This window comes from Clupea harengus, chromosome 18, assembly GCF_900700415.2.
Source record: "Clupea harengus chromosome 18, Ch_v2.0.2, whole genome shotgun sequence".
In the NCBI taxonomy this organism is placed as follows: Eukaryota; Metazoa; Chordata; class Actinopteri; order Clupeiformes; family Clupeidae; genus Clupea; species Clupea harengus.
In genome coordinates, this window is record NC_045169.1 from 13,183,294 (window position 1) to 13,195,793 (window position 12,500).

The window sequence follows — 12,500 nt, forward strand, 5'->3', positions numbered from 1 at the left end:
TTGTGTGTGTGTGTGTGTGTGTTTGTGTGGTTTTGTGTGTGTACCTCTGTGGGTGAGTGTGTGTGTGTGAGTGTTTATACCTGTGTGTGTGTTTGTACCTCTGTGTTTGTGTTTGTGTGTGTGTGTACCACTGTGTGTGTGTGTGTGTGTGTGTGTGTGTGTGTGTGTGTGTGTGTGTGTGTCCGTTTGTAACTCTGTGTGTGTGTGTGTGTATGTGTGTGTTTGTAACTCTGTGTGTGTGTGTGTGTGTGTGTGTGTATGTGTGTGTGTGTGTGTGTACCTCTGTGGGTGTGTGTGTGTACCTCTGTGTGTGTGTGTGTGTGTGTGTGTGTGTGTGTGTGTGTTTGTAACTCGCTCTGTGTGTGTGTGTGTATGTGTGTGTGTGTACCTCTGTGGGTGAGCTCCGTTCTGCTGCATTGGTGACCCGTACTGAGACACTGGAGGGGGAGTGGCCACCGGCCCTTTGGCAACACCTGTAAGGTACACACACACACACACAGACATACACTGATCACCGTATGGACCTGTAAGGTACAGAACACACACTCATCATCGTAACTTGCATAATTTGCATTTGTGGACACCCAGGTGTGTTAGACTGACCTATGGGTACGTTTACCTGTGGACACCCAGGTGTGTTAGACTGACCTATGGGTACGTTTACCTGTGGACACCCAGGTGTTTTGGGGTTACCTGTGAGTACCCAATGTGAGTACCCAATGTGAGTACCTGTGAGTACCCAATATCATCCATGGTTGTGGCTTTACCTGTGGGAGGGGCTCCATAGTGTCCGTACATGGGCTGAGGGGGGGGTCCCCCATACCCACTTGGGTACCCCCCCATTCCGGGCTGTGCCTGGGAGTAGGGAGGGGCAGCAACATATCCCTGCTGGCTCATCCTGTCAGGAGATTCTTCTCATGCCAATCTGGCAACCCGCCAAAGACCTGTAGAGAGGACACACAGAGACACGTCAGGACATGGCAACAACACATGCGCGCCCGCACGCACGCATGCACGCGCACACACACACACACGCATGACCCTGATGTGACCCTGATGTGACCCTGATGTGACCCTGATATGACCCTGATGTGGTGCTGATGTGACCCTGAAATGACCCTGATGTGGCCCTGATGTGTCCTGATATGTCCTGATATGACCCTGATATGACCCTGATGTGGCCCTGATGTAACTCTGATATAACCCTAATGTGGTCCTGAAGAGTCTCGCATAGGGCCTGATATGACCCTGATGTGTCCTGATATGACCCTGATGTGTCCTGATATGACCCTGATGTGGCCCTGATATGTCCTGAAATGACCCTAACATGTCCTGATGTGCTCCTGATGTGTCCTGATATGACCCTGATGTGGTCCTGATGTGCTCCTGATGTGGCCCTGATATGGTCCTGAAGTGGCCCTGATGTTGTATCTATCATTACAGCCCAGCATGTTTATATGACCATCTGCACTAAGCAGAGAACAGATGTTCTCCTGAAGGTCATACTTCAATGCACTGAGTGCAGCTAGCTACCTCCACTGGAAACATCTGTAGCTGGTCTAGGGTCTCTGCAGTTAGTTCAGTATTTGTATTAGTTTAGTATAGTTTGTACCAGTATTTGATTAGTTTAGTATAGTTTGTACCAGTATTTGATTAGTTTAGTATAGTTTGTATTAGTATTTGTATAGTTTGTATTAGTATTTTATTAGTTTAGTATTATGTTTATGCATTATGTCTGTGTGTGTGTGTGTGTGGGGGGGGGGGTTACATTATGTCTGTGTGTGGGGGGGTGCATGTAGAGTTCATTTAAGGTGAGTTTCACTGAGGTTGATGCCAACTTGAGTTTGTAGGAGATACCTACTTTTAGGCGTGTGTGTGTGTGTGTGTGTGTGTGTGTGTGTGTTACATCTCTAGATAGAAAAAGATAAATATGAAGAAATCTGTTTCTAAACTCACTCTCAGTAACACGTGGAAACGGGACCTTTGGTATCAAACTATAAGGCGATAAGAGCCATTACTGATAACACAATCAGCCGCTGGGTAAGGAAACACACAGCCTCAGCCTGTGTGTATACACACACACACACACACACACACACACACACACCACCTCAAGAACACAGTTTGGTGTAAAAACTAAAGTCTTCAACTCTACAAAACGTTGACAGTATTTGGACACTAATCCAGAGTTTGCCATTACAACTCACTTTTCACACATGGGCTCCAAAAGAATTCCTGCGTTAGCAGGTAACAGCAGTAAGCAAAGCAATAGGCCTAGGTGTGACAGCCAGCTTATCCAACCACTCAGTGATTTCTTCTGTTTTATGTATTACTGTAGGCAACCAGCACTCCGTACGTTGGAGTAGCGATCGGAACAACAGAAGTGTAGCGTTACTCTGAGTAGGAGTTGTGTTATTGTACTTTGATGCACAGTGCTGAATTAACGTGACTGCCCAACACATATCGGTTCAGGCCGCTGATGACAACCGGTCCTTATCAGCGACTACAGTACCACACTAATGACATGCCCTACTGCCTGAGCAGATGTACTCGGCGTACTCAGATGAGAAATCGGTGTTTGACTTTAAATGGCACCCTGAGATAGTTATGCCTTTTGCATTGCCCAGCATCTGCCCCATATGCCACGTCAAAGACCGTTATGAGACCGAAATTGCATCACCATCAACAAATGAGTCAAACGTTACATACAGACATTTTTAGTCACGGAAAAGCAAGATACTGAATCTGGTTTTGTAGTAAAACGCATAGCCGACATCATGACAGGACAACAACATGCAAAACTTCACCAACAGACAGCTTTAAGGAGGATGCGGCTACTGTCTCACTACACGGAAATAGCCAAGGTGTTTAACTTTTCCGCCACGATTAATCCTACGGAAAACATTCAGAAATCTCTCTATAAAAACTGAAAACACGCATAATTTAATGCAGTTGTCTTAGTTTAAGAAAGTGTTATTATTTACCAAAGTAGTAGGGAGAATGGGCAGCGGCCGCTTCGGTATCAATCCTGAAAGTGCACGTAGAATGCCACGTCAAACTCCACCGGGTCCAGTGCGAAGAGCACAGCGTACTGCTCCGGCTGCCGCGCATGCGTGTTTGAGGGGAGACACTACACGTCAGCAGCAGAGGCCGTAGTGCGCAGCGCAGACAGCAGTCTACCCAGACAGACAGACAGATGTTGCTGCTACGTGTTTCTACTGGTCCGAACAGACGTAAATGAAACAGTCTATGGGCCATACCAACCACTTACCTAATTTTGCAGCCTAATGTTCTAAATACGCCCTTTAAGCTCGTTTTAAAATCTTAAGTTAGCCTAATTGTATATGTGTAGGCCTATGTTTATCAGTGATAAAGGCGAGCCTGTCCCAGTCCTCTAGTATATGCTATTGCACAACGTCATTGACAATAAAAAAAAAAACAGTGGTTGAAAAAAATCTGGCTGACATGTTTAAAGAATGTTTTGGTTGTAAACAGTAAAAGCAAAAATATGCTGATACGAAAGTAACTGATCAGGGCCATGTTAAAGACATGCGCATTAGTCTCTGTATAGCAACACCAACGCCATCGACATATGGTTCATTTACGGATACTGCTTTATGATTTCAGTTTCAATGAATTAAAACCACACATACAGTTTATAATAATTACTCAGCATTCGTCTCTAGCCTATGCTAATTCATGGTATTTTACAGTGTGATAGGCATTACGCCTTCAAATAGCCTGGACAATGACGAACTGAATTATCTGAACTTGAACTTGAACTTGAACTTGAACTGTGCAGACACGATCAGAAGGTTCTGGAGAATAAGCATGTAACAATCTAAAATAGCGAATGTTTGCTTAAGATGCAAACTTTGAAAATGCTTCCAATCTCGTTGTCTTTGTGCGTTGTCTAATTAAGGAGATTCCCTCCATTTGAACGGAAGACTTTCCCTAAGTGCAGTCATTACTTCCCCTTGGCTGAAGACATGCAGCTGAACATGAGCAACAGGTGAGGAGTAGAGGAACAAGTCGGTGTTATAGGCCTGTCCGCGCATGGGTACCACACTACGCACCGTTTGGCTTCTTTCCAATCTCTCTCTCTCTGTATGTGTGTGTGTGTGTGTGTGTGTGTGAGAGAGAGAGAGAGAGAGAGAGAGAGTGAGAGATACTGTGTGTGTGAGATAGAGAATGTGTGTGTGAGAGAGAGGGGGGTTAAAGAGAGAGAGAGAGAGAGAATGTGTGTAAGAGTGTGTGTGTGAGAGAGAGAATGTGTGTGAGAGTGTGTTTCGTTTTCTTCTGTAGATGGACTTATTTGGGTGGTGCCTCTCGGTGACGTCGGAGCGGGACGGACCCACCGGACCGCTGGTATGAATCGCTGGGATGCAAGCCTCCTCGAGTACGCTGCTCGTGCCTCTGCGAGGAGTTTCGAGTCTCAGCACTGCGCGACTTGATGCCAGTTGGCGGGCCGCAAACTCCGGCAACATGGGCACGGGGGATTACTTCTGCCTGACGGTACGCGGGGGCGCGCCCTGGGGCTTCAGCCTCCGGCAGTGCGAGGGAGAGGCGCACCACCCCATACAAGTCGACCAGGTAAAGTAATGATAATAATACAAATAATAGTAGTAATAATAATAATAGGCTACTTTATGAAGACTGCTGCTATCAGTGATTTTAGTATAATATTGCAATCAGACTATGGCATAATTTGAGGATGAAAAAAACATTTTTCTCTTTCTCCGTTTCTATGTAGGAGTTGGTGTGTGTGTGTATGGATGTGTTTATATATATATATATATATATATATATATATATATATATATATATATATATATTATCAAGGTATACATTACCTGTGGAATACTGGTATGAGATCTCCGACACTTTGACAATAAAGAGGAAATGAGTTCATATATAACCACCAGGACATGTTTATGAGATCTTATGGGAAGAGTATATACAGTAGGTAGGCTATGTACATTTCTACAATAACATACTTATAACACTTTTACTTTACCTTACTCTCCAATGCGTGAGATAGCAACATATTTCATATTTGGACAGGTTGTATTACCTTATCGAGTTCTACAGTGGGTGACATTCAACAACACTTTATCCTTGTCAATTCGGAAGTAGGCGTATCTACCTCATGAGTCATTGGGACAGTTAATTGATTCGAAAAGGCGAGGTTGTTATTGTCTAAACTGAGTTTTCTAGCACTAACGGTCTGCTTTCCCAGCTCGGACCCCTGCGTCCTTATATGGTAAAGCCTAGGGGAGTTCGTGGGCAGAGAATAAGCGTTCCGTGATCACTCGCGCACATTTCTAAACAATCTCTCGCTGTTGGGACGTGGATGTACGCGCGGTTACTAATGCTTACGGCGCAGTCACCCGCAGGGTCAGTCCACCGAGCTGGAGCTTGCGTTATTTAGACGAATAGCTTGACCTGGGCCAGTGCTATCTTCTGCGTGTTTATGGAATGGAAAAACATTCGCTGACTGCGCTGGGGCATTGGTAAATGTCAGATCTTGTTTTTGGAAGGAAATTGACAAAAATCACAAAGATAAATACGTTGTCCAACTACTTGATCCATGCTCATAACCACTCTCCATCTGTCTTACCCTCCTCACACACAGTTCATGGGTAGTTGGAAAAGCTTAAATCTTCAGTTAGAAAAGCTAAAAGGATATTTTTTGGAAATGACTGGTAGTGTCTGAATGATGTGTCTTGAGGTGGTGAATGCATTTAGAATTTGTTGACGCTGTGCTGAGAGCCTTTTCCTCTTGTCCTTTAGCTGTTGTCCTTTAGTTCCTCTGGTTCCTCTGCAATAGCTGCTGACCTTTAGTTCAGAGCAGCCCTGAGCCGTTTCAGACCCTGTTACTCTCTGGTGTATTCCATCTGCAGTCTCTGTGGGGATTATGCAGGCAGAGCAACTAAAGGCCCACCCTGCAACTGCATTACTGGGCACCGATATGCTACGACCATCACAGCTAATAGAGACGAAGTGTCCTGGTCATGCCTTCATCCGTAGCCCTGGGTACCTTGGTGCAGTGGCTTAGGGTGAGCTCAAGGATATCACGCTTAGAGCACAGTGGACAGGCTGGTGTCTCTGCCCTTGCCCCAGCTGTGGAGGTGTGATCTTGCCCCAGGTGTAAAGGTGTGATGGGCTGGTGTCTCTGCCCTTGCCCCAGGTGTGGAGATGTGATCTTGCCCCAGGTGTGGAGGTGTGATGGGCTGGTGTCTCTGCCTTGCCCCAGGTGTGAAGGTGTGATGGGCTGGTGTCTCTGCCTTGCCCCAGGTGTGAAGGTGTGATGGGCTGGTGTCTCTGCCTTGCCCCAGGTGTGAAGGTGTGATGCGCTGGTGTCTCTGCCTTGCCCCAGATGTGGAGGTGTGATCTTGCCCCAGGTGTGGCGGAGTGATCTTGCCCCAGGTCTGGAGGTGTGATGGGCAGGTGTATCTGCCTTGCCCCAGATGTGGAGGTTAGATCTTGCCCAAGGTGTGTGCATGTGATGGGCAGGTGTCTCTGAGTTGTGGCATAGAGCGCTGGACAAGTAACTTGCTCAGGTTGGGCTCAGCCTTTCACAGTTCAGCCCATAGCTTTCTACCCAAAAATATATATATATTCAGATGTAACCCCTTTTTTCTCAGTTACAATTACATTTCTTGTAACTAGTTACTCCCCAAACCTGTAACTAGTTACTCCCCAACCCTGGATTCAGATCAGTGTAAGGATGGATGACAGACACTATGTGATGATCACTCAGATCAGTGTATGATGGTCTGCCCAATTCAGATCAGTGTGTGAGTCTCTCAGATTCAGATCAGTGTGTGATGGTCAGACAGATTCAGATCAGTGTGTGATGGTCACACAGGTCAGTGTGTGATGGTCAGTCAGATCGGTGTGTGACGGTCTTTCAGATTCAAATCAGTGTGTGAAGAACAGTCAGATTCAGATCAGTGAGAGGTTGCATGACAGACACTGCCTGCTCCAGAACAATTAGAGGTTGAGATTAGGGTTGCAAAATTCCGGGAAAATTCAAAGTTGGAAGCTTTCCATGGGAATTAACAGGAATATACGTGAATTAACAGGAATATACGGGAATCAACTGGACATTATGGGGTTATTTATACTAACTGTATGTACCTTGTCATACATGACAAAACATGACAAAACAACATTTTGTTTTGTCATAAGCAGACATGCATGCAAACATTTATAATACATATTTAAAAAATTACATTTTTGACTTAATCCATTTGTGAGTAGAACTTTAATAAAATAAATGTACACCCTATGATCCCTCCCCCAAAAAGTCCCATTCTAAATGTAAAATGAAAGCATTTAGTTAAGCTTGTCAAGCCTGTGGTTTTATCATTTTTCCTCTGAATCCTGGAGGAATGCACTGCACATGTGATGGAGGAATGCACAGTGCAGGGTTGAAATTCAACTGAATTTGCATTAAATCGGGTTGTTTGAACCAAGATAATGCTGCAAGATCTAGAATTATTAACGTTAGGCAATTGCCAGCTAGACAATGTTGTTCCTGGGGACTATAAGTACAGTCACCTGTTTGCGTTGTCAATCGATAATGGATACAGCGTGCTTTCTTGGACAAGTGGACTTCAGACTTTCATTTGGAACAACATCCACCAGTAATCGAGGTGATGGTGTACTTTTGTGTGGACATACAGACATCCTACTCTCACTGCTGTAAAAAGTTAGCGTACTGTATACAGATAAACTTGGTATTAAAATGAACATGGCTTCAGTGTAACAAGTGATCAATATGCTAGGTAATGACAAAGACATTCAAAAACAACAGAAAGCCATAGGTTTACGTTTCTGGCAGACAATATTCCCAACTAACTGCATCCAGGGTCCAGCTGAGCTGAGCTAGGCTTGCCTAGTCTTGTTTTCAACTACATTTAAGTTCCCTGTTATAGGCTAACTTTTGCAAAAAAAAATGGCAAAATTTCCAAAATTCCCGACATGGAACGTTTTTGAAAATGTACCGTAAATGTTCTGCCCCTTTGCAACCCTAGGTGAGATTGGGATGTGTGTCAGTAGTAGTGTGACAGTGTGTGTGTGTGCGTGTGTCAGTAGTAGTGTGCGAGTGACTTCATGAGTGTACACTGAGGAACTCAGGACCTGTTATGGAGTCTAACAGGAGAGGAGGAGATCAGTCATGTAAAAACACTTTACCGGTTTTTTGTTATAAACACACGTTTATAAGAGTGTTTACGTGCTTATCCCTGTAAGCCCTCCTCCATTTTGCTGTGTTTATTGCTGTAAACACACCTCCATTGTCCTGCTCCCGATGAGATTTAGCCGAACACCACCTGTGTGTCAATAGCCACGAGAGTGTTTCCTTAAATAGAGGCGAGTGATTAAGAGGAGCTCCTCAACCTGGCCATCTTTGAGAGGTCGTCTCTGTGCTGTGTGTCTCTGTGCTGTGTGTGTGTATGTGTGTGTGTGTACGTGTGTGTGTGTGTGTGTGTGTGTGTGTGTGTGTGTGTCAAAGGCCTCCTTTGTAACAGAAAACAGTCCCCTCACGCTGAGCAGCAATTACATTAGTGGCTGAGCCACTCTAAACACTCAGCCTATAAATAAAGAGACGGGCTGCATCACTACAGGGACCCTGGGGACAAGGGGTTTATCATAAGTGCATTTAAGAGGTAACATTTATCATTAAAGGAGAGCATCAATGAGTCATATTTATTCTTGAAACAACCTGCTACAATATGGAAGACTTACAGTATTTAAGATCTCTTAATCAGCTCGTGCTATACTTCCATCAGTACATGACATGCTGTTCACTCTTCACGATGTGCTGTTTACTAGTCATGACGTGCTGTTCACTCTTCATGACGTGCTGTTCACTCTTCATGACGTGCTGTTCACTCTTCATGATGTGCTGTTCACTCTTCATGACGTGCTGTTCACTCTTCATGATGTGCTGTTCACTCCCAGGGTGAGGAACCCATGACTATGGTTTACATTTAGTCATTTAGCAGACGCTTTGGTCCAAAGGGACATACAAAGGAGAGAACAGTCAAGCTAGGAGCAATAGAGACCTAGTGTAACAATAAATACTATTTTACATAAGAAATAGAAAAAAAAGTGCAGGAATGTAACTGCTGTAAGTGCAAGTTAAGTACTAGTAGAAGTGCAAGTTAGGAAGGGAAGTGCTCTCTGAAGAGTTGGGTCTTCAAGAGCTTCTTAAAGGTAGAGAGGGACGCCCCTGCTCTGGTAGTGTTAGGCAGCTCGTTCCACCAACGTGGAACTACAAATGAGAATAGTCTAGATTGCCGTACTTGCACAGACGGCAGTGCCAAACGAGCGCAGCATCCTGGCGGTAACATTTGCCCTTACAAGAGCATTTAAGTAGATGGGAGCAGAACCAGCAATCACTCTGTAGGCAAGCATAAGTGACTTGAACTTGATGCGAGCAGCTACAGGCAGCCAGTGTAGCTCAATGAGTAGTGGGATGACGTGTGCCCTCTTGGGTTGGTTGAACACCAGACGCACTGCCGCGTTCTGGATCATCTGTAGTGGTTTCACCATGCGTGCCGGCAGGCCTGTTAGCAGGGCGTTGCAGTAGTCAAGGCGGGAACTCACCAAGGTTTGCACCAGCAGCTGGGTGGCATACTGGGTTAGGTACGGCCTGATTTTGCGAATGTTGTATAGCGCAAAGCGGCACGACTGGGAGACAGAGGCAATTTGGGAAGTGAATGTCAGTTGGTCATCAATAATGACACAGATATTTCTTGCTGTTTTGGAACAAGAGATAAGGAGTCAATTTTGATATTGATGTTGTGGTAGATGGCCTGTTTGGCTGGAAAGACCATCAGTTCCGTTTTAGCCAGATTCAGCCGAAGGTGGTGATTCTTCATCCATGTGGATATATCAGAGAGACAGTTCGGAATCCGCGCCAAGACAGTGGTGTCGTCAAGAGGGAAAGACAGATACAGTTGTGTAGCATTGGCATAGCAGTGATAGGAAAAAACATGCGAGCGGATGATAGGGCCCAACGAGGCGGTGTACATCACCGAGTTTTGAGGCACCCCTGTGGTGAGGCGGTGAGATACAGACAGCTGACCTTGCCATGACACGTTGAACGAGCGCCCAGTGAGGTAAAATTCAAACCAGGAGTGTGCCCTGCCAGAATTGCCAATACTTGACCATGATGACCATGGTGTTGGTAGAACCTTGCTCCACCAGTTGAACCCATGACCATGGCGTTGGTAGAACCTTGCTCCACCAGTTGAGCGGCAGGATATCTCAATTATCAGCTTCCCGATCGCAAGATCTGGTCCTAATAGTCCAGAGTGGGCTCTTATCTGGCCCATAGCTGGTTCTGATTTGGTGTGCAGATCAGGGTCCTCCTCCTTCTGTAGTCTGCCAAACAACATCTGAAAGTCACTGTGTGTGTGTTTGTGTGTGTGTGTGTGTGTGTGTGTGTGTGTGTGTGTGTGTGTGTGTGTGTGTGTGCGCGTGTGTGTGTGTGTGTGTGTGTGTGTGTGTGTGTGTGTGTGTGTGTGTGTGTGTGTGAGTGTGTGCGTGTGTGTGTGTGTGTGTTCATCCCAGAGACCCTATGAGAGTATATTTGCTGTGCTTCATTTGCTGTGTCATTTCTCTGTGATCTCCACAGTGTGTGTATGTTTCAGAAGCTCTCTCACACACATTATACACATCTCTGCCATAAGTGAGTGTGTATGTGGGGGTGTTTGTGTGTGTGTGTGTGAGTGACAGGTCTCTCATACTCATCTCTGCGATAGGAATGCATGTGTGTGTGTGTGTGTGTGTGTGTGTGTGTGTGTGTTTATGCGTTTATGCGTGTGCGCGAGTGTGTGAGTGACAGGTCTCTCATACTCATCTCTGCCATAAGAATGCATCTGTGTGTGTTTGTGTGTGTGTAAGGTTTCCACTTCACTGTGACATTCCAGAAGAGACCCTCAGCTGTCAGCGCTTAAGACCTCAGTAGCACCGAGGACTGGCAGAGTTCTCAAGGAGAGATTTAACAAACAGAGATTCAACACTGGCAGACTTCTCAAGGAGAGATTTAACACACAGAGATTCAACACTGGCAGAGTTCTCAAGGAGAGATTTAACACACAGAGATTCAACACTGGCAGAGTTCTCAAGGAGAGATTTAACACACAGAGATTCAACACTGACTGAGTTCTCAAGGAGAGATTTAACCCACAGAGATTGAGACTCAGACACAGGGGCAGATGTACGTACGTTAGAAAGCGCAGCGTAAACAGCGACTTGGCCAGACTGCAGAGAGCGCACGCTGTGTAGTAAACCTGTGGCTGATCACGTAATAAACAAGTCACTGCCCTCTAACCGTAATTTGCATCGCCTGCAACTGGACTGTATAATTTAATCATGGGCACATTTGAATGGAATCATGGACCAGCATTAAAAGGAATCAAAAGTTTAGTAATAAGGAAATAGATATACATGCTAATAAGGGTACATCAAACAGAGAGATAATACAGGGCAGTAATTCTACTAAAAAAATGGCCCTGAGGATACTGATTTCATTGTTTCTGGAAGTTTCTCCTATTTACTTATCTACCACACATCGGGATTATACCTGCTTTTAAGAGGCGCATCTACCACCGACTGGGTTATACCTGCTTTTAAGAGGCACAAAACAGACATGCGCTGCCCCCCACAGTATTCATACATATACCTGAATACCGAATAACGGAATAACGAATAATGGAATAGCGAATAATGGAATAGCGAATAATGGAATAGTGAATAATGGAATAGTGAATAACAGAATAGCAAATAACGGATTAGCGAATAAAGGAATACAGAATACCGGATTAGCGAATCAGTCACTCCCTGCGCTTTTCCTCCCATCAGTTTGCTCCAACTTTTTCCGCGATCCTCTCATGAATGCTGGATGCAACTTACTATTCCATGCGCCTGCATCAGACAGAACGTATTATCCATGCGCCTGCTTCAGGCAGAACGGGTTTTAGCCATGTGTGGTTCATTCGTACCATGCCATTTTTAGGTGCACGTAGCAACGACATTACGCTTAAAATGGGCACTAACGTGTTAGTGCATCTTCCCCTCAGAGAGTTAACACAAACAGATCTAACACTCAGAGATTCAACACTGACAGATCTTACACTCAGAGATTCAACACAGACAGATTTAACACTGACAGTTCTAACAGGGAGATATCCCTCATAGAGTTTTCACTAAGCGTTTTTTTACTGGGAGACATACTGAACTCTGTCTCAGTAAGCAGCACCTTCAGGTCCTAGAAATAAGTGTTCAGATGTTGCCCCAGCCTAATGTACAGTTAGTTCTGTCATCATCAAAATGGCTAAGATTATTGATATTCCATGATCGCTTCATTGGCCACAGGTATGGATGAACAGGGGTTCACTGGCTGTAAAAATCAGGAGCTGGAGTTGTTTACATGCTGTTTCATAAAGATCTGATATGGGAGTTAGCTCTTAGCTTGCCATTAT

The 12,500-nt window shown here is 45.0% G+C and overlaps 2 protein-coding genes across 2 annotated transcripts in view; one reads left to right on the forward strand and one right to left on the reverse strand.

Annotated features, from left to right (window-relative positions):
- Positions 1-3,093, reverse strand: part of sec24d (SEC24 homolog D, COPII coat complex component) — a 28,234-nt gene extending 25,141 nt beyond the window's left edge. Inside the window, exons 1-3 of the mRNA XM_031584828.2 lie at positions 2,985-3,093; positions 768-944; positions 389-473 (exon numbers count right to left, since the gene is read on the reverse strand). Coding sequence (XP_031440688.1) covers positions 389-473; positions 768-897 — 215 coding nt within the window. The 5' untranslated portion in view covers positions 898-944; positions 2,985-3,093. The remainder of the gene's footprint in view (positions 1-388; positions 474-767; positions 945-2,984) is intronic.
- A 1,221-nt stretch (positions 3,094-4,314) lies between these two features.
- LOC105904547 (synaptopodin-2) overlaps positions 4,315-12,500 on the forward strand; it is a 30,584-nt gene continuing 22,398 nt past the window's right edge. The window contains exon 1 of the mRNA XM_042710529.1: positions 4,315-4,593. Within this exon, the coding sequence (XP_042566463.1) occupies positions 4,384-4,593 (210 nt within the window). The 5' untranslated portion in view covers positions 4,315-4,383. The remainder of the gene's footprint in view (positions 4,594-12,500) is intronic.